Source organism: Hetaerina americana, unplaced genomic scaffold (assembly GCF_022747635.1).
Source record: "Hetaerina americana unplaced genomic scaffold, ioHetAmer1.1.p SCAF_8, whole genome shotgun sequence".
NCBI lineage: Eukaryota > Metazoa > Arthropoda > Insecta > Odonata > Calopterygidae > Hetaerina > Hetaerina americana.
The window spans coordinates 12244137-12266795 of NW_027287427.1; the positions used below are offsets into that span (position 1 = coordinate 12244137).

General features: G+C 35.4%; 1 protein-coding gene across 2 annotated transcripts in view; it reads left to right on the forward strand.

Annotated features, from left to right (window-relative positions):
* The first annotated feature begins 458 nt into the window (after nt 1–458).
* The window catches only part of LOC139698102 (gamma-tubulin complex component 2-like), a 91444-nt gene continuing 69243 nt past the window's right edge, over nt 459–22659 (forward strand). For both annotated transcript variants that reach the window (XM_071597016.1, XM_071597017.1), the window contains exons 1-13: nt 459–761; nt 851–1009; nt 2700–2886; nt 3401–3596; nt 5032–5175; nt 5986–6140; nt 10255–10383; nt 12839–13015; nt 14811–14985; nt 15977–16127; nt 16387–16640; nt 20414–20585; nt 20724–20898. In XM_071597016.1, the coding sequence (XP_071453117.1) occupies nt 709–761; nt 851–1009; nt 2700–2886; nt 3401–3596; nt 5032–5175; nt 5986–6140; nt 10255–10383; nt 12839–13015; nt 14811–14985; nt 15977–16127; nt 16387–16640; nt 20414–20585; nt 20724–20898 (2127 nt within the window). In that variant the 5' untranslated portion in view covers nt 459–708. The remainder of the gene's footprint in view (nt 762–850; nt 1010–2699; nt 2887–3400; nt 3597–5031; nt 5176–5985; nt 6141–10254; nt 10384–12838; nt 13016–14810; nt 14986–15976; nt 16128–16386; nt 16641–20413; nt 20586–20723; nt 20899–22659) is intronic.

Below are 22659 nucleotides of genomic sequence, written 5' to 3' on the forward strand. Positions count from 1 at the left end.
TGAATCTCCTGAGTTAAAGTATATAATACTTTCATATATTGTGAAATAGACTCATTGCGATTGAAAGAAAGTAACAATTGTCCTACGATGCTGATGAATGATATAAATGGATATAAACTGGGGCGGTTTTTCCTCAAATCGCTAAGAAATATTTATAAGACGGAACCATACCCGTGTTTCGTTTCACTACATCAGGGATATCCGTCATCAAAATTTTTCATAAGCAAAATCAGCTGTGCCGACTTCAAAGTTTGAATTTCTAAAGCATTAAAACTTAAAATTCCTCCAGACGTACTTACTTATTTTCCCATCGGCGAATATTATTAATCAATCGTCGGGTATTAATCATTGAAAATTCCTTATTAATTCAAACCATGCCTCTCCGCGCTTTCCGCCAAAACACAATCCGAGCGGGCGAATTGAGTTTACGCTTTCAATTGTTACTCCAAAGAAGAAAATTGAATTGATGGTTGTTGTGAGAGTTTTATAATTTTACTGTTTATCTCCCTTTATTATATGTACTTCCAAAATTACGCATTATCGATCGCTATATAAAACATATTGTTAAATGTCAGAACCATGGTCGATGTTAACGTGTGTTTTCTTATAGTTAGAATATGTTATTTGTTGTGGTAACAGCCGACCCGATGACAAAATTGATCCTACTGTTTTCGGAGTTGTTGCCGTTACTATTCCCACGATTTTAAAATGAGTGACTTTAAAATTCACCGCTTGGTGAAGGAGCTTGTGGAAGTTTTAGGGTAAGCTTATGTTTTATTGTCGCATCGTATGTATGTATTATTATTTGGAATAATTTTCTGTATCTTGTGACTCCTACCGTCTTCTATAGATCTTCTGCATCTCCAGAGAAATGTGTAGAAATAATCCAAAAGAATTCTTCTCCATACTCATCACATCCTGCGTCACAGACTACTCTACGGAATATTTCCCAGCATAGCCCGAATACGGCATCATTTTTATCCAAATACGAAGATCTTAAATCAAAGAAGTGAGTTTTCACGACCTAGGCTGAATTTTAATTAGTACCTTCAAATGAATTTTTGTGGTTGTTGAGGGAATTCGTGGGTATGTATAGTGCATAGATTTTTATTGTTGTTCCATTCTCCGCAACAATCGGAGTTGCAAGTGTATGAAAAGTATGTCTTGGTTGGTCTCAGGAACTTCACTCAATAATCTGCGGTTTTGAAAAATGTTTTGGGCGTCTCTGATGGGCCCTGTGTTCATTGAGATCCCGAAATCACTTAGGTTTGTCATCAGGTTTCCCAATGGCCAAACCAACTAGATTTTATACAGCACTCACACCAGACATTCGGGGTAGCACACGAGCGCGTTACCACAAGACTAATCCAATAGATTAATATTTATATGCCATTTTGCGGGTACTACTGCCTTATTTAATTCCCCTTTTTCTTTCTCCATCAGCACAGGAGGTGCTCATCTCGTTTAAAAAGATTCTTGGCCTTTCACTTTGCCCATTAAGAGTCAAGGGATCAAGCAGTTAATAAGCAAATTACAAACAGTCAGTATTGTGCATTACGATAAATCAGCATTTGGTGATTACTTTAGATACTCTCACAGTAAAGCATCGCAGTTATTGCGACTGTCCCTTTGAAATATAGCAAAATGTATCAGCAGTGCCATCAGAGAATAGAGGATTGGTTAGGTATATTTCAGATCAATAGATATTTAATTTTGATTCCTGTGAAGTAATGTTACAATTCATTTATCTAATTTCAAGAATGTAGAAGTTTGCAATGAAAGCATGATCATTTCAGTCTTTCATTGGAAAAAATGTGTACATTGTAACCAAACTTATTAAATTATATTTGCTTATTAAATATATTTTATTATAGCATTATATATGCTTATTAAATTAACCATCTCAAATTATTTTGATTCCTTAATCATCTAATAATCTGCATCTTTACAAGAGATTCAAATCCACCAATATTGTAACGAAATAGAAGAATTGCCTCATCTCACTCATCTTTGTTGTAGATGGATGTTGGGCATAGAATTTTCTTTAGTTGAAAAATATATTTCTTAGAATTAATATTGCTTATTTACCTTTGGCACCTCCTATGTATGTTTACCCAAAATCGATGGAAATTGCCGTCAGTTCTCTTAGATTAGTTACATTTTCCAAGTTTAAACACTTTAATGTATTTGGTTTTTTGTTTTGAGCTAACTCTACTTTCGCAAAATCACCAATTTTATTTAGGGATGATTTATATATTGTGTCCTTCAGAAATGCAATAATTGCTTACCATTTATTTTCTCAATTGAAAAGTAGAGTATATTTTCTAAAATATCTTCTCAATAGTAAGGTGGTCATTCATCTATTTTAAGTAAGAGTTGGATAGCATTTCATATATTTTTTCTTCTACAGTCCTCAAGACATCCTTTTTTTTTATTAATTTCCTGATTCAGACACTATCAATGGTATTTTAGCAGAATTGCTTATCAGCTAATATGGGTTAACACAATAAACATGTTTATGGTAGAATAACCCCAATATTGTGGTTATAGCAATAGCATTATTGGCTTATGAGAAAGTTTCCCTATCACCATTGAAGTAAATAGTTTAATACAAATGATCAAAGAATTTTAAAACCTCTTAAATTACATTTGTAAATTTACTTTTTTTAATTTTACTTTTTTTTAAATTTAACTTGTAGTGTGGACCAATTAGGTTCATTTTTGAATTTACTGGCTCGTATAACTGAAGATAAGCGCTTGAAAAGTGCTCTAGAAAGACATGCAGCGAATATTGCCGCATCTGTTTCTGAACCTTCATCGGAGATGACTTCCACAGCTTCATTTGATGATCAGAGTTCTATGAAATTGGTTGAAGACTATGCACTTGTGAGTAAATTGTCTTACTTCTTGTTTTTAAGGCATTTATTTTCATAATTATTATAGAGTGCATGCAAGTGAGCTTGGGGGCATGGTAGTCCAGTGGGTTGAGCATTGTGTTACTCATCTGAGGGCACAGGCTTGATTCCCAAGCATGCCTCACTGGGCACCCACAGCTTCACCTCAGCTGTGTGAATTTTTTGGTGCCAGATCTTCTTGGGAAACTGTATGAGGCACAGGGCAAGGATCTGACCCCCCTGTCCTGATATGTGAATTTCACACGCCTTTGGGCTTATCTAGACAAGCTCTAACATGCCTATAAAACCAACTATGCGGTTGGTAAATGATAAATTTGAGTTTTATTTAAGATTTGACAAAATTTTGGGCAGTGAGAAATATTTTATAATTTATTTGTTGATCAGTACTTTAGAGTTCATGTTTTATTGAGCTATCCATAGTTATATGTTGACTTAAGATCTTGATGAGTATGAATGATATAAAAAAATCTTTTTTCCCTTTAAAGGTGCGCAATCGTTTGAAGAAAGTTGTGACATCTACGGAGACAAAAAAAATTAGCCCATTTCAAAAGAGTATAGAATCTATCTCAAAAAATAGACCACCCAATCGCCCGTTACCTAGTGTACCAAATTGGTGGTCTGAGAGGACTTACATGACGATGGATTTTGTGGAAGATTTGTCACCTAATCTCTCTCCATTGGGTAAGATATCATCGCTGGTAGATCTGGTTCACCAATTCTAAAAAAATGTCCTAACTTGTGGTTTACAGTGAATACATGGTGGAATGGATCATGATTAGTTCACTCATGGAATTTGGGTTCTTGCTTGCCTCAAATTGTGAGTAATCTCAGTATTCATTTGATTATACCACGATCTGAAAGACCACTTACATTTCATGTGTGGAAAAATAAATTTTTTCATTTTGCAGTGCATTTCCTCCCCTGAATTTGAACCTTTAAAATCGGAAATGCTTGAGAAAAATCAAATATTCATGAATACTCATGAATGGATTCACGGTATAAAATTCAATGTGCTTCAACTACACTATTTTATTGCAGACCAATTTTTTTTCCAATACACTACTGATCTTTCCCGAAAGTGATCTGCCAACAGGCAATTGGCTTTCTTTGTCTGGAAATGGCATTGCTTTTGACAGAGTCTTATGGGGTCCCAACTTAAACGATTGTGGTATATCCACAAACAATAAGCTAAATTTCAAAACTGGAACTCATCCCTAGTAAGTGTGCATTTCCAGTTTGTGGCCTCTAAGACCCTAAAGTAGACCTTCCTAAATATTTGTGCATTGCACCTAGGGCACCTTAACACACCCTGGTGATGGAGTGGTTGTAAGTCTATTTCTTTATTTATTTTTGCATTGTTTTTGCGTGATTGAAGTACGCAAGGGTTCACTGTTTCCCAAACACACCCAAGTGGCCAAGCGTGTGTTTTCCATTTTAATTTAACTTGTCACCATTTTTTTACCTCCCCCACTCAAACAAAACCAGTGCCAATCAAGTTTACAGTCTTAACTTTTTCGTTTTCCATGGTTTCACGACCTAATTCATATGTATGTTCATATAAGTTTTCAAATTCATAGAATGTTGACAGTTTTATGTTAGTCTCCCCATTTTCATTCCCACTTCCAACAGAATATCCCCAAGTGGTTGGTAATATTTTCATTCTGAAATATTTTTGCCTTTCCTCATTAACTTTCTGTGGGCATTGTATGAAAATGTACACAACTACTATGAGTTGTTTTTTTTCTTTGAGTTGACCACTGCCCTTGTTTGTGTCGTGAGCAGTTTACTTAAGAATTTAAATATATTGAAAACTGGTATGATATAGTTTCATTTCTATTTCTGTTTCATATTGTCTGAAAAATAATATTTCCAATGCACCAAGAAAAGGTATTTGATTTTTCTTAAGTATTTGGTCTTTCTTTTCTTATCCTAATCGTAAAAAGTTTTCAGATTGTTTCATTCAAATCCTTCTTCAATTGATAAAAATTGAAGGTAGAGTTAAACCCCTCTTCCTGTTATATTTATGGGAGTAATGATTTATTATATTTTTACTTATAAAAGTGAATTATTACTCAATGATACTATTATTAATTCTTGATCTCATTATGCATTTTAGCGGGCATACCTTCAACCTCCCAGGAAAGTTATCTTTTGGAAGACCTACTCTACTGCTTGTCTGGAATTACAGGAAATCATATTGCTCCGCATAATATTAAAGATACTCATGGGAGTAGAACGTTTTTTACAACTGATGCCATCGGTATGACTGCTTTTCTTAAGTATTACATATTTGATTCCCATTTGAAATGAAGGGTATAAGATATTTGATTAAATCTCTATTTTGTTACAAGTATTTCAAACAGATAACCAGCTAAATAAGGATAGACCCTTTTCATATTCTAATATTAATGTATTGTGTGATTTATTTCAAAATTATTAAGGAAACGTTTAAAAAATTAATTGAAAGTTGATGGAACATCTTGTCACCTTGACCAAAGAGGTTCAGCTGGGATCTAAAATTCTAATGGAGGAAAATAAATTTTTTTTTAATAATTCATAGACAGAATTATAATATAGCAATTATTATGTTGCACAGAGGAGTTCCTTGTAATAACTGAGAGAATCTCAGTAGTTAATATAAAATAAGTTGTGAATGATTTGCCATTTATTTATATATCCCGCCACATTTTGAGGTGAACTAAAAATATATTAAATATAAACAGAAATAATTGTTTTTATATATATTTTATTTTTATGTCATTTTGCTGAAATGTTCACTCCATCCAAGTATCTTTTATTGTCCTGTTTTCAGAATCAGGGATTGATTTAGGGATTATTTCAATGCAAATAAATAATTGAGCCAATAAATGTTAGCAATATTATTTGATTTGTTACATCTCTAAATTAGCATAAACAGAATATATATCTAAAAACTTTATATTAGAATTTCTTGTGGTAGCTTTATTTTGCTAGTATGCCTGTTAGTTCGTATGTGTATAAAAATTAGAGAATGTTAAGGAAGAATTTTTCTACTATTTTTTTCAAATATGTTTCATTATCCTTTTTTTAGACTTGCCTCTGAAAGAGCTTGTGAATAGAATACTTCCACTTGCTTCACATTACTCAATGGTGGCCAGGTTCATAGAAGAAAAATCAAGGTTTGAGTACGGTGTTGTCAATCATGCTCTTTCAGCTGCTATGCAGTCTCTTTTGAAAGATTATCTGGTAAGAAATTAAAATTAATTCAGTATGTTTATTATATCCAATAAGTTAGCAATAATTCAGTTGAGGTCATGAGTGAGATATTACTGTCCCAGGGAGGAATAGAAGAACATCTCCAAAATATAAAACCAAACAAAGCCCCAGGTAGGAATCTCAGCTAGAATACTGAAAAACTTATACTTTTTGGCACTCCAGAGTTAAACCAGATCCTTCAGAAAATAGAAAAGTTGGAAACTCATTAATAGATATCAATGTTTCTACGCATAATGGATCTGAAACAATGTTGTGATGTTTCCTTTTTCCTGCTCATTATCCATATCCGTCAAAATTAGCGTATATTATAGCATGTGCAATTGTAATTTTTCGGACCAAGAGTGAGCATTGATAAATTTCTCTGCCTATCATAGCAAAACACAATCTGGCATCCTACATTACAATAAACCCTTCTTCATTTTTACATACTTCCTTCCTCTCTTCATTCCATCCAACATGCCTATCCCTTTCTTACCCCTTCCTCATCTGCCTAACATTTTCCCCTTTGTCACAGTCTTTAACATACTATCAGCAACCAAAATGCTTTGCATCCACCTTTCCTGCTTACAATCCTCTCACTGCCCTCATCATGCTTAGCACTTCCTGATTGGTTTTCATTTCTATCCATTTCACCCTTACCATGAGTCCCTAATTATTATTTCAATAATACATGCTTTCATATCCCTGTCCTTACAGAGGTCTAAATTATCTATATTTCATCTCTCCAATTTCTGCTGTATATTTTGTAATTTACCTGCCCTCATCATTGTTCTAACAGTCCTATTCTCATTGATTTGATCCTCTTCGGTGCTGCTGCTATTGATTTTGTGAGATGATTGTGAGAAGCCTTGCCTCTCCTGGTTCTGAGTATTATGCATTGCCCAGTGACTAAGTCCTGTAGCTGCTAGGATTCATACTCAAGTCTCTCTTTGTTTTGTGAAATAAATAATTGAAGTAGCTTCACATTGCCTTTCTTAATAGTGTTCTCATGTCTTACCATCACTCAAATGGCCATCTCACTGAGGTCAGACACATTTTTCGGCCTCCTCACTGAGGTTCAGATGGGTAGGACTACCTTTTACTTGACCCTTATTCTTCAACCTATCTGGAATGGGTCACCCTTGCAGGAGCATTGATTATTGCTCCTGCCAGCACATCTCTAGGGGTCTTCAGAACATGCAAGCCCTTCCACCACATCAAGGTTGTAGCCTGTGTTAGGATGTTAAATATCATATTGATTTGAATTTAAGATGGCACCGTCTTGACTGCTTGGGTTTTTAAGATGCGATTTCATTGTAAAAACATTTTGATGGGAGAAATGGTAAGGAAACAATGAAGAAAGATTTTTTATAAATAATTCACTTTATTTAATATTAAAATGCACTATTAACCTTATACTATCCTGCTAAATTAATGCATCTAAAATGGTAATGAAGCTGTAATGAAAACAGCAGGATAAGACAGTCATCATCATCATCATTTTCTAAAGGCAGAGCCTTGTCTTTGCAGCCATTTGTCTCTCTCCATTGCCGCTTTCTTCAGTTTGTTGTACTTTGCCACTCCCACTGCACTTTTTATATCATCTATAAATTTCTTTCTAGGCCTTCCTCTTCAGTTTTTCGTATTATTTTTCCCTCCATTATATTTTCCAGGAAGTTGTTATGTCTCAGAATATGTCTAACAAATTTAATTTTCCTTTCCCTCATCTCTTTTATTAAATTCCTTTCCTCTTTAATTTCTCTCAATACTTCTACATTGCTTTTCTTGTCCGTTCATCTTTCTCTTGTTATCCTCCTCCAAATCCACATTTCCATTGCTTCCAACCAAGCCAATTTCCTAATGTCCAAGTTTTGCTTCCACATAATAATGTACTCCAGATAAACGTTATTGCAAAAATTTTCTTATGTGTAATTTCTTGTGTTTGTTTCCTAGAAGGTTCTTTTTATTTTCATAAGCCTTCTTCTCTAAGGCTATCCTTCTTTTCATGGCAGAGGTGCATCTGTTGTCTCTTGTAATTACACTCTCAAGGTAGCAGAATTCTTCTACTTGGCTTATCATTGATTCCTCTATCCTTAAATTTACTGGGTGTTCTGTCCTGTTTCTAGAAAGTATCATAGCTTTGGTTTTCTTTGCATTTATTTTCATATTCCATTTTTCCAAAGCTGGTGTACAGATAAGACAGTAACATTATGAATATATCAGAGAAGGCAAAGATGACACTTGTTGTTTCCTAGGGGAAAATTCATCCATCGGTAACACTCATCCCTATCATAAACCTTGGAAACTTGAAATGTTGAGGCAAATCTTCTGGGATAATTGAGGTGGTGAATTGCATTTTAGCCACTTTTCCATGATCGTGACATCAGTCTGAAAATCACAATGACTTTCTCTGTGGCTGCTGCTCTAGAGAAGAGATCTCTGATATGATGATTCCCTATCACCCTGTTTTTGATGAGAAAGATTATCTTTCCAGGTTACAGAATCGGTGGGGTGGTCATGGGTGGAGTGATATCACACTCGCACCGACTTATCGCCAGTGATATAATGGCCGAGTGGAACTAGTCATTAAGCTACATCTTGCCTGCATAAATATGGTTTTCAATTATTATTATGGTTGAATTTAGTTTGAATGCATGAGTGTGTATGATAAGTAAATGAGCAACACAATGGTGATATGTTACTTGCATTCCAATATTGACTTTCTTTGGGCTAAAAAAATTAGATCTTTCATAATTTTCACACCCGTAAATAAAACCCCAGTAACAAAATTGTACGTTGGTTTGATGGGTGAAGGTTTGGTTTACTCCATACTAAGCCCATCAACAAGTAAAATTCATACATCAGGGTCATTTCCTTTCCCTATGTCGCTTATGTTTTCCCTTGAAGTTCTGGTACTCGAAAAATCACACAGCTTGGGCAAAGCTGAGGGTGCCCAGAGATATCACCCAGATTCAAACCAAGGCCCACTGGTCAGCAGCCTTGTGCTCTACCCACTTCACCGCTACCATTTACCTTTTTCAACCTCTCTCAAGTGGAAAACTTGAATACGTATCTTCAGGCCAATACATGAGGCTTAATTATGTGCGCTGTGCAATACGTTTCCCATCATAAAATTTACGTTCAAATAATTTATCATGCACAGTTTGATTTGGTTATATTGTTAACTTGATGTGTAATTTATATACACTACAAGTTTCATTGATTTGACTCCAGTGTTGCATCAGTGGCAGCCATTTCAGTTTGAAACATGTACATTTTGCCTGTTTCTGATGATGAAAAATGCTTTCCTCAAGGGTGTTTAAATTGGGGTAAAGGAAAAAGTCACACGAGGCTTGGTTTGAAGTACCAGGAGAATGAGGATCACACTTCACATTTTTTTGCCAAATAATCATGATTTCTCTGGGCGGATTCCACGGACACACCCCTCATGAACACATAATGCCATGGGATAATTTTCTGTTGACAACATGTGGGTGGTGGCATTAAAGTAATTTTTTTTGCGAGAATCATATTTGCATAAACTTCGATTTTAACATCATTTTATCTGGTTCCTGGAAATACATAAATGTGATAATTATTGTGAAGGTTATTGAATTTATTGTTCTGATGATTGATTGAGGGAGATTTTTGATTAAATGAGGTTAAGTAGGGAAAAAATTTGAAGTAGACCAACAGATGATTGGCATGGAGTGCGCAGAGTTGAAGAATGGATTTCTGCAGTGTTGGGTGATATGATTTTTAGTCTAATGCTAGATGAAGGTTTTGAAGCCTATAAGTTTAGCATTGATTAGTCTCTTTTGTCCTCTTAAAGCATACAGTAACCAGTGGGATACCATTAATCTGGAATCCTCCTCAATTTCCTTCCTCATTTTCGGTCCACTGCTGATGAATGATGCTGATGTGTTGTGTGGTTAATATTTTGCTGTTGGATTACTAAGACCGTAGATGAAGCTAGTAATATATTGATGTGTCGTTTGGCATTAAACTCTATTTTATCATATTATAGGATATTTTAGTTTCATGCTTCATCTTATACTCTTTATTTAATTTTAATGATTCTAGTTTGATTTGCAAATCTTTTCAGGTCTTTGTAGCTCAGTTGGAGACAGAACATCGAAAAGGCACATTGACTCTTCATAAGATGTGGTTTTACATTCAGCCTAGCATGAGGACGATGGAGATACTCTCAAATATTGCAGACACAATCAATAAGGTATTTTTAATTTTCAAGATAATTTTCAATCATGGGAAATTAGAATAGTGTTTGTGACAAAATTGTGGTCACAGTTATGCTAAGTGTACTAATCTCTCTACTCTGGCCTGTTAATATTTTAATGTATGATATCAAGAAGCATCCACAAAAGTATCACTTCATGTAGTGGCATTTATTCACAGCGAATGTTTATTTTAATCTCTGATATTTAATTAATGTGATTTTGTTTGTTGATTAAAGTGATTCCTTGTTATCTTATCTTTGTAATGTTAATGGCTTTCACTATGGATTGAATGCTTGATATCTTGATAGAAATATTCTACTGGGCCAAAGAATATAATTACCTAATTTTAGTGCAAAAATATTGTGAAGTGGAGGCATTGGAACATTTATTTTTATTAATTCACTTAAAATGATTATTTGCTTAATACATAAACAACTTAATTTGTAAACTGCGTATTTAATCACAAACTGGTGAGGAGTCATTGTCAAAAATTAAATGAATTTTAAATATCTTCTTGACTCACTTAATATGATTACTTGGACACTTCAGCTTCTTGCAACTAGTCACACAGTATCTTGTATCTCCTAACTCCTTGGGTGCCTGTTAACTGCCTGTCCAGCACAGCTGGGGAAAATTCACATTGAAGTTCCTACGTCCATTTTTATCCAGAAGGTTTTCCATCATCTTGCCCATTCCATGGAAGATGTTACCTTGCCATGAAAAGTACACACTTCTAAAATAAGAACAAAAAAGTAGATCATAATACGATGGGCTTCCTAATTCTTTGTGTAATGCACTTACATGTTATACATTCCGTGTTCTGTCATTTAAGATAGAAAAATCTCCTCTGCAGCATGCATATAAGTTGGAATTGGGAAGGCCTGGCATGGGTGAACAATGCACAAAAGCCAGTTATACTCGAAACCAAAAAGTGTTTTCTAGGCATTACATGGCCTCTGCTCTGGTTTGCTGTAAATCGTTATGTGTATTAACTGTAGAATTATTTGCATAAATCTCTCTAGTATTTCATATTTATTCATTAGTTGTTGTTTTTGGATGTAATAGAAAAGTGTTATAGTCCAAGGGTATGCAGTTTTTAGTTTTAGTGAGTGATAACTTAAATAAGAGGATCTCAATATTTGGGTGTTTACCTTTGAAAAATTCAAAGAAACTGCAGTAGGTGCCCTAACAGTAACTTATATTGGAGTCATCCACTAATGGGCATTACAATGCAACAATTTCAAAGTGTAAAGCCCTGACTGGGATTCGAACCCAAATCCCTCGATGGCTGGCCATTTGCTTGAGCCAGTTCAGCTACCAAGGCGTCCTCTTACATTCCAAAATTTTGGGGGTTTGAATAGCCAATGGGTTCAATTTGAATCTTTTTGTATTTGAGATGTATACCATTTGATAACAGGAGATAGCAACCCCTATTGACTTTTCATTATGTAGTAGTAATTACTGGGCATAGGAGGAGAACCCTCTAGTTGGTATAGAAGTATACATTGCCATTAATGTCCACAGGGATCAATTTGATCCCTTGTTAAGAACTATTGAATTTTAAAGGATAGAAGATGGGTTCATTTCAATTGGTATTCTTTGGTGACACAATTTAGGCTGAAAGCACGCATTGTAACTTTAGACTGCTATGTTGTTCTACCTCCTTTAATTGCCTCCGTGCTTCACTGTCAATCACTAAAAAGGATTTGGAACTTTTATTCACAGAGTTGGGAATTGGATGATGTGCATCGTATGACACTATCTGTGTATGACTTTCACTCCATACTTAGTGATTAATTAAAAAAATAAATATAGGCCTTTGGAATGTATTCTCCAATTTATTTTTAATATACAGGTTTTATTGTTATAAATGAAAAAGAAGGGGGTCACTAAGTTGCATTTTGGTATACTTATAATTTATTTTAAGGTTTACCACAAATTTTCTGTTGCAACAAAACTACGAAAATAGAGGTTCTTAAAAATTCAAGAATGTATATATTACACCGTTATTTTAAGTTAGAATAATTAAAAGACGTATGATTATATTTTTAATATTTCTTCAGGGTTAGAAAAATAAATGCTGATATCTAATAGAAATACTTATATGTTTTTAATGATATTTCAGAGCACTCTAATAAAAAACTCACTGTGGGATTTGCCCAAATTTGTAAAATGTGTTGCTTTGCAGCATTATCTAGGTACTGGGAAAATATGTAAGGCATTTTTAATTTATAATTTGGAATAACATTATGATATTATGTAGTATCAGAAATACCTTGTACATATTATCATACTTGGTATTAAGTGTTGGGCTAAAATGGTATGGATCCATCTTTTATTTTCATCTTTAATGCTTAATTTTGCTATTCAAAGTAATTGTGCAAGTGTAATAAAATTTTTAAGGCACTCTTATTGTTGATATTCGGCTTTAATAATTTTTTTTCACTGCAGGCCGATGCACGAGGTGGAAAAGTGTTAAGTTATTTGCATGAGCAGACAACAGGTGCCACTGGTGAGCATGGCAGCCAGGAGCTGTGCCTTTACCTTACACAAGCTGCATGTGTGCCATACATGGAGATATTGGAAAAGTGGGTGTATAAAGGTGTCATCAATGACCCTTATGAGGAGGTATTAATGTGTTTTACATTCCATTTTTTAAAAATTACAGGGGGATTTTTTTTCTTAAAATTATAATTATTGATATGGGTGAGAGTTATTTTTGAGGATTCAGGAGTTGTTGATATGGGTGCTGGTGCACATATTTTATGAAAAAAACATTTAGCGATTTCGAATATTTGAGTAATTGTACACTACTGGTGTTAGTGCTGTATCAAAGGTTGGGCAAAATGGGATCTGTGGTCTAGGTGCCAAAGAAGTCGTAGCTCCTGGGGGATTGGCTGACCTATGGTTTGCTTATTAATTTCCTAATACTATATCGTCCCCTCTGCAAAATTCCAATGACAAAGAGGAAGTAACTCTGGATATCAACTAGGCACACAATTGTTCATTCTGGCTCCAACAAGTCTTAAAAGAATACAAGGGGGGACACAAGAGTAACGGGAATTGGGCCGCAGTGGGAAGCGAGAGTGGGGGAAGCCTTTGTTTGGCCGATCGTACATCAGGCCTACACCTCCTGCGTCAGTATGCACAGCGCTGTTGCTGTGACTGGATCGGTCCGTTCTTGAGAGCTGTTTCAGTGAAACAACTTTTTTCATTTTGGCGAAAAATGTGATGGTAGGTATCAAGAGCAACGTGCTGCAGTGAAATTTTGTTTTCTATTGCTGAAATCAGCTGTGGAAACTATTGTCACGCTCAAAACTGCTTATGGGGAAGCTGCCCTAAGCAAAACCAGAGTCTACGAGTGGTTAACACGTTTTAGGCCGCCCTTCAGCATCAAGAACTGAGGATAACATCAACAAAATCAATGCCCTCATTTGTGAGGACCGTCGCAGAACCATTGATCAAGTATGTGAGATGTCTGGAGTGTCATGGAGTTCAATTCAGAGGATTCTATCTGAAGATTTACATATGAAAAGGATTGCAGCCAAATTTGTCCCAACCCTATGGTGGCTCATACCGCCCTTTCTGTGATGCAGTTTTTGACAAAAAACGGCATGACATCGATTATCCTCCCCCCCTTCTCACCAGATTTAGCTCCCTATGACTTCTTTTTGCTCCCCAGACTCAAAAGGGACATGAAAGGAAAGCATTTTGACACTGTGGAGGAGGTAAAACAAAAATCGCTTGAAGGCCTAAAGGACATCCCAATAAATGAATTTCAGAAATGTTTTGAACAATGGAATCATCGTTTGGAGAAGTGCATTGTGGTCAATGGGGAATACTTTGAAGGTGAACAAAATTTAATGTAAACACATTGAGAACTAAAGAATCTATAACAGCATTCCTGTTATTTTTGGGTCCCTCCCTCATATATTGAATTAGGTGATAGAAAGATTAGTTGCTCTAGGGCATCTAATGTTACCTTCTCCCGGGTATCAAAATTCCTTAGATCTGGATTTGAGTTAGGATAGCAAAACCTAAATGTGCAGTCATCTGAAGAGTGGTCACTCAAAGGTTATAGTTAAGAGAGAGGTTTCAACTTGTCATGTATCGGTGATGAAAGAAGACCCTTGCTTTTCCACGCAGAATTTTTTTTATTGTGACCTAGGTTTCATTGCAGCGTAACATCTTGAGGACATTTTGTCATCTATCATAACACTTTGGTTAATGGCACAACTTGGAGGTGACTAGGATCTCTGGATTTTGATATCATAGTTTGTGATATCATAATTTTCCAGCGAACATTTGGTAGCATGATTCAGCCAAGGGATTTGAGATAAGGGATTCATTTCTTTTAGTAGTGTTTTGGTTCTGCATGAGAGCTTGCTCGCTAACAAGGACATATGCACTTACTTTCTTACAGTTTCTCGTTGAAGATAATGAAGTGATAGAAATGGAGGAATTACCTTTAGACTACAGTGATGACTACTGGGAAAAACGGTATACTGTCAGGAGAGAGAGAATTCCCTCCTTTCTTGAAAAAGTGGCTGATGTCATCCTGAGGACTGGAAAGTATTTAAATGTGATTCGCCAGTGTGGTAAGTTTTACTCTTCATATTGTGGTAAGCATTTTATTGAACTGGAGTCATGAATTCTGTGAGCAATCAGTTTCCCCTTCAAAGCTGTAATCTGTATGAGTGACTTGAAGTTTGAGTTAGTTCTCAGAGGGAATGGCATCCATGAATGAAGCTTACAAATTATGAAAATTATTAATGCATACAATTTAAATGAAACCTTCAAATTGGATGAACATTTAGAGCAGAATTAAAAAAGAACAAACTTAATCCATTTTCAATATTAATTTTTTCCTGCTGTCTGATGAACTGTATTTTCCAAACAAAATATTTCATGATTGTGATGTCAAGGAAAGATACCAGAACATACTCCTAGATTAAAAACAGGATCATATATAAAATGTTATGTTTGGATTTTTTTCAGTCGTTTTCACTTTATTTGATTTATATTCTGCAAAATCTCCATAATTCTTCAATGTATGAATGAGTACAAGTGGAGTGAATTGTGTTTAATTACTGATGTGAAGTATGGTTATTTCAGGGGAATTAATCACAATCCAAATTATCCAATTTCTAGAATTAACTGAATTATAAATGCCACCATTATTATTACAGAAAAAGATGACCTAATTTTTATGGGTTACATGATGTTATGGGAATAGACAAAATTGTGACTTGGTGTGTGAAATACCTTTGGAGTTTGTATGGTTCAAAAGAGGAGTGAAATTTGTGATAGCTCAGGAAGAGAAAATTTTGATCATATTTTCCTACCACATCTTTGAGAGTTTGGTTTTTGCTTAAGTAATAAATTTAACATTGAGTCTTTCAGTGCAAAAATGAATTGCATTACATGGCAGCTAAGAGAAGAAGTAAATGTAGAAACAACATTTAGTTGCCAATTTAATGTGCCAAATTGGATTTTCATTGATATGGTTTAGATGTCTATAGAACATACACTTAGCCTGTCAAATGTACTATTGTTTCTAGATTACTAATGTTTCTCATTTTGTTTCAGGAAAAGTCTTTAAATCACCTCAGGCAGAAGAAATAGTGTACACTATCAAACAGCGTCAGTATGTAGAGGCCATTGAGCGAGCATATTTATTTGCTAGCAAGACATTGTTGGAACTTTTAATGACTGAAAATAATTTAATGAAGAGGCTTAGGTGAGTGCTTGCTATCAAATTATGGCCTTTGAAAAATTTAGCATTTACCATCATTTGAAGATGTGTAAAAATAAAGTTATTTAAGTCTAAACGTAGTTCAGCTTAATGCTTTAATGATAAATTGAGGAAATATTCATTAGCTTATTGAAAAGTCATTTTTTGTCATTTAAATACATTTCATTTTTGATAATGAAATAATATTTAGTGCTTAAAGAGAGAGTGCTTAGATATATTTATTGTTACTACCATTTCGTTTTAGGTCGGTGAAGCATTATTTCTTGCTTGATCAAGGTGACTTTATTGTACAGTTTATGGATTTATGTGAAGAGGAGTTGCAGAAGGAGATAGATGAAATTGTGCCAACTCGATTGGAATCATTGCTGGAGTTAGCTCTTCGAACGTCAGCTGCAAATAATGATCCATTCAAAGATGATATATGTGCAGAACTGTTGCCGTATGACTTAATGTTCCAGATGTTTAAAATTCTCACTATTGAAACCACTGAGGAGGAAGGTATGTAGCACTGATCGGATGTTTTATTTTTTTAGGCCTTTTTGCTTTGCCTATATTACACATAATAATGGTAAAACAAATCATTTTGGGTGCACTCTTTTTTTTATTTTTCAACATAATATCCTCTGGTACAAAACACTTTTCCTGATGTTTCTCCAACTTTTTTAAGCTATCCATAAAGTAGGATTTCTGAAGGTCCTCAAAGTAGGCGTCTGTGTTGGTGATGACCTTCTCGTTTGGTGTGAATCGTTTTCAGCTGAGCCATTTTTTTCAAGTTTCGAAGTAAAAAAAAGTCACTGGGGGCCAAATCTGGTGAATATGTTGGATGTTGTAGTAGTTTTAACTTAAGTTTCATGATGTTCGCCAATGAAACTGTGCAGTTGTGCACCTGAGTGTTGTCTGTGTTGATAGAAGAGAATTTGTTTCTTTGCTAAATGAGAACATTTTCTTAACTTCTTGGCCCAAATGGTACAATAATGATGCATGATACTTTCCATTGATCATTTGTCCTTTTTGCAAGAAATTGATCCATATGGAATCATCTACTACCTTGATCAAAAATTTCCCGGAATTTATTCAGAAAATTAAAAATACAAGTTTATTCATCTAAATCTATATTGTCCCCTTCAAAGTAATCCCCATCGACTGCAACACACTTATGCCAGCGCTTGATCCAATCCTCGAAACATTTTTTATATTCGGTTTTCGGTATGTCCATCAGTGCTTCCTGCGATTTTTCCATTACTTCCTCTCGGCTGCTAAAACGCGTTCCCCGTAATGGTTTTTTTAACTCGATTGAACAGAAAGAAGTCACAGGGAGCCAAATCAGGTGAATTCGGTGGCTGTTGGATGGTATTTGCTGCATTTTTCGTCAAAAAATTACGAATAATGATAGCACTGTGCGACGGTGCGTTATCATGGTGCAAAATCCACGAGTTTTCTGCCCACATTTCTGGTCTCTTTCGGCGAATTGCTTCACGCAAACGTCTCATAACGCCCAAATAATACTCTTTGTTTACTGTCTGGCCTTCTGGCAAAAATTCATGATGCACTACACCGTTGTAATCCATGAAAACCGTCAGCATTGCCTTCTTTTTTGACTGAAAACGACGTGGTATTTTTGGTCTCGGCTCATTTGGTGAACGCCATTCACTTGCCTGATGTCTGGATTGCGTGTCGTACTCATAAACCCACGTCTCGTCTCCAGTAATGATCCTTTTGATGAATGTGGGATCGGATTCAGCCTCGCAAATCATGTCTTTTGCGACGTCAACACGGTCTCTTTTTTGCATGAAATTGAGGTCTTTTGGAACCAACTTTGCTGCTACACGACGGAAACCCAAATCATTAACCACAATGTCTTGGGCGGATCCATAGGCAATGTTCAAGTCCTCTGCTATTTCTCTGATGGTTAATTGGCGGTTATTGACCAACATTTCTTTTACTTTATCAATTTTTTCACCGACTTTCGATGTCGATGGTCTGCCACTGCGTTCATCATCTTCGATTGACTCACGACCACTTCTGAACCGCTCGTGCCACTGGTAAACGACCGTTTTTTTTAGAGAATCATTGCCGAAACACTTTTCCAACATTTCCAACGTCCGTGCGCCACTAAATCCGTTTTTTACGCAAAATTTAATACAAGTTTGTTGTTGCAAATTTAAATCCATTTCTGCAATTGTAAAAAATCGCCAACACACACAGAGATAGATGTACTCTTGGCTACGTAACTTTTGCAAATGTCAAGTTATGACACTAAGATTTAAAGGGAATATCAACAACAGATGTACCAATTTAACAAAAAAAACAGAACTCAAATCGGAACAATGGGAGCGCCACACGGTGGTTATTCCGGGAACTTTTTGATCAAGGTAGTATGTTTTTGTTTGTGCGTCTCTTGAGAAACTGAAATTCCTCCCTTCTCTCTTTCCTTTACTGTCTTCTGCCTCTGTCATCTGTAAACTCTTGCGCTTTGGGATGTATTCTAGTAAGTTTCCTCTTTTTGTAAGTATCCCCTTCATAGGCTCTTCACCTACTCTTCAAACGACCACTTCATTACTCAAGGGGGAGTTTTTGAGTGTCTCCACAAAAAAAATATTCAATTGACTGACTTGAAGTTGATATATCCCTTACAGTTGATATATCCCTAACAGTGGGTGATTTTTGGATACAGTTGTGTTTAAATACTGAGGTGAGTAGGGGAGGGGAGGGTAATGTGATGCAATCATGCAGGAATGTCCTTTGGGATGGAGAGGTTCTGAGGGGAAGGGCACAGGCATAGTGAGAATGCCAGCAGGATAGGGATTCCCTTTAATGCTGGTGCTGGGGGGAGCATACAGAGGAAAGCTTTGCAGAGTGGAATTTTAATAAAAGAATGTTTAACGATGGTCGGTTCTCAGGAGGGTGTGGAAGGTTGTTTAGCAGCACCATCCCAGAAGGTGTGTGATGGGGTTGAAATCATGTCTTGGTGACCTTCAGTGAACATATCTCTAACACAACCAGAGGACTTGGTCATGGCTCCCATCTTCCTTTGCTAATTTCTGAAATATTTTTTTGAACAATTTAGATCTTTCAACATTTAATTTGAGTAAAAACTGAAAGAACAACATGAGTGGACTCAAAAAAATACCCCGGAGGAAATCTAATTATGAATGCTAAGAAACTTGCCACCAAAAATGCCTTAAACTCTAACCTAATAGACAAATTATTGAGAAAATAGCAAAACCCTAGAGCGACAAAAACAATAACCTCTTTTAACTGCTCAGAAACCCTCCACTTTTGAACTCAACAGCACTGGTGGAAAAATTCATTTCATTGGCCTTCTGTTAAGCAAAGTAACCAATCCTTCCTCATCCAATCAAACCTCTGTAAACACATATGCCTAATAAAACTCAAAGTGGACCCGAAATGGAAAAGTGGTATGTGCAAATTGTAGCATAACTCCTGCCCAGGAATATATTTGGGTTGAAATTTTACCACATGTTTGAGTGGGCCTTGGTGTCCAATAGAAGTGGGTGAGCTCTTCATGATCATAAAATTTGTCAAATTAACTCCATGAATACAATTTCACACCAAAAATCGTTGCACATTGAGTGACGGTAAAAAACAAAGTGCTTGTGAACAATTTAAATTTAAATAACTTGACATAAATAAAACCAAACTCTTAAAAGGGAACATAATCTATTCCTAGTCACCATCAATCATCATACAACTTCACTGGACACATTAAAAGTTAGTTCACCCAAAACTAGGTGAGCCTCGTAAGAATTAATTCGTATTGATAAAAATTCAAGGAAAAAGGAAAGAGGGCAAGATAAGTTCAATAGGGCACATTTACCTTTATTAAGATGATAGTGCAAATCTCTTCATCAGCTTCTTTAATATTAAGTTTTCTCTTTGAGATGTGAGCAAATTTGTTTTGCATGAAATTTTATAGGAATTAAAATATTTTACTAAAATTAGCATGAGGAGCTTCAAAGTTAATTCTGCTTTGCCTTAACTGATAATAATTTTATTAAGTTTTAACTTTTAACTTAACTCAGAATAAAAATACATTACATTTGACTTAACTGAGTTTAATTTTCTAAATCTGATCTTAATATTTATATAAGAATTGTAATTACTGTACAGGTTTTTTCAGTCATGCATCAAACATTTCATAGAGGAGTCTTATGTGTGAATTTTATAATTTGATTGACAAAATAGTCTTTTGGTTATCTTATTTTAGTAATTAATGCAAATTAACTAAGGTGAATGATTTTACTTTACAGAGTACCGTGTCCAATCCCAAAATTTCAACCTCTTAGGATTGGAATCATTTTCTTTTGGCTACAATGTCAAGTGGCCTGTGTCCTTGGTTTTGAACAGGAAAGCATTGGCCTGCTACCAAATGATTTTCCGACATCTATTCTACTGCAAGCATGTAGAAAGATTGCTTTGTAGGTATGTTGTCAGTTATAAGGTCAACCTAAGAGCAAAATACAACTGCCAATAGTGTTTCTTATTTCAAAACTTCCTTTTCATATCTAGAATCATTTTGTGGTACAAAGATTGATAAATTTGAATTGTAATGTTTTCCAGTGTTTGGCTTTCAAATAAAGTTGCCAAGTCATTTCCATTGACTGCATCTCAGACGTATGGACCTGCCTTTGCTCTGCAACAGAGGATGCTGAATTGTGTGCAGAATTTGGAGTATTACATGATGTTTGAAGTTATTGAACCCAATTGGCATGAATTCCTAGGAAATATGGAGAAGGTGAGTACCAAATCATTATTACTTACCTAAATGTGTCTCGGGTGTTTGTCTTATTTCAGAGTTCTCTCTTTCTATAACAATTATCTTCCATGTTAACCACAGTTGAAATAATAATAATATTTGAAATTATTTTTTTTACTGGGCCAAGTCTAAATTTATGTTAGTGGAAACTTCTGGGTTAAACTTTTTTCTTTCAAATGTTGCCTATGGTAATGTTGTAGCCCTGAATATGAAGACGTAGTCTTCTATTAAAGGGCCTGCCTGGTTACTGCAACTATATCCTCCTGTCAGAAGCAGTTTTATTATAGGAATGGAAATCCATTTTTTCCATGATTCTTCTTAAATAGGATATTATTATCCTGTGGGTCTATTAACTGGCAATTGACAAAAAAAAATTTTAAAGAAATCTTGTTTTACCAGTGGCCCTATGAATTTGATTTTTATTTTCTCTATAGTCTTAAAAAGGCATCTCTTTTCAACAACTGCTTTCAGTGCTTCATAATTACTTTGCCCCCTTGCTGTGTTCATTTTCTCCAATTGCACAATTCTCCACCCTCGGTTTTATTCTTCTCTCGCGTTTACCTTTTAAAGCTTCAACATCCAGATGCCATGCTCCAAACTGGGGTACACTTGTTCTCCCATTCATTAATAATGCAAGCGTTTATACTTCAAGTAAATTTTCCAATTTGAATCGCAAATTATCTAATGGCTGTCTATCTAAGCAAAGATTCTAGAACTTACATTTTGAAGGTAAATCAAGAATATTAACTGCTTCCTTCTATTTATACCAAATGACATGTCACCATTTGAAAATTGTTAAAGAAATATAATATTTATCCTAAAACTGGCAATTATTTTAAAAAGATTCATTTATCACTTATGCAGTAGTGTTAGTGTCATAGTAGTATTTAGGGGAGGCGACCGACAGCTTAGGTCATTTGTGCCATTAGGAATGGACAGGAAAGGATGAAGGGTGGAGAGAAACCCAGTGTCGGCATTAGCCTACTCTTTACGAAAGGCGCCAAGGGGTCCGCAGCTTACTGTCCCATCCGATGGACGGCATACTCACTCTAAGTACCCTCCACAAAGCACGTCAACTAGGGGTTGAGATACCACCGAAAAATATTCAACACCGCCAGGATTTGACCGGGCCTTCTGTGTGGGAAGCCAGCAGGATAGCCACAGCACCATCTCGATCCCTGTGTTAGTGTCATTTGGATTATCTGTCTTCAAGGATGGTTGACAGAACCAACTGTAACCAACAGAACCAATTGAAACCAGCAAATATTAACTTTATCAATGTCAACATTTACTCGTTTTTTTCTATTCATTCTATCGATTGGCAAGAGACTAAAATATTTCCTAACAATCATTGATTTTGAGGAGTGAGGGAAAGATTTAGTAGATCTCTGGCATGTTTTCAATCTTTCATCATCTACTCATCTGTACAAAGCGAACGATAACTACGGCCCCATTTATAAGAGTACGGCTGGGGTGGACTCTTCCCATTATATCTACTCATCTACTCGCGACTTTGTTCTTCTGTAGAGGTGCTAGTTGATGCAATCAGTTTGATGAATTCTCTCATCAGAGAATCAAATGAGATCATATTTCCTTTTCTATTAAAATAAAATAATAATTTCTGAAAAGAAATCAGGGACCAGTAATGTTTGCTAGCTCGGGTATGCATGATAGTTTTCTATCTCATTAGTGAGTTCATATTAATGAATTAAACACCCACAATGTTTGTGATTATGGTCA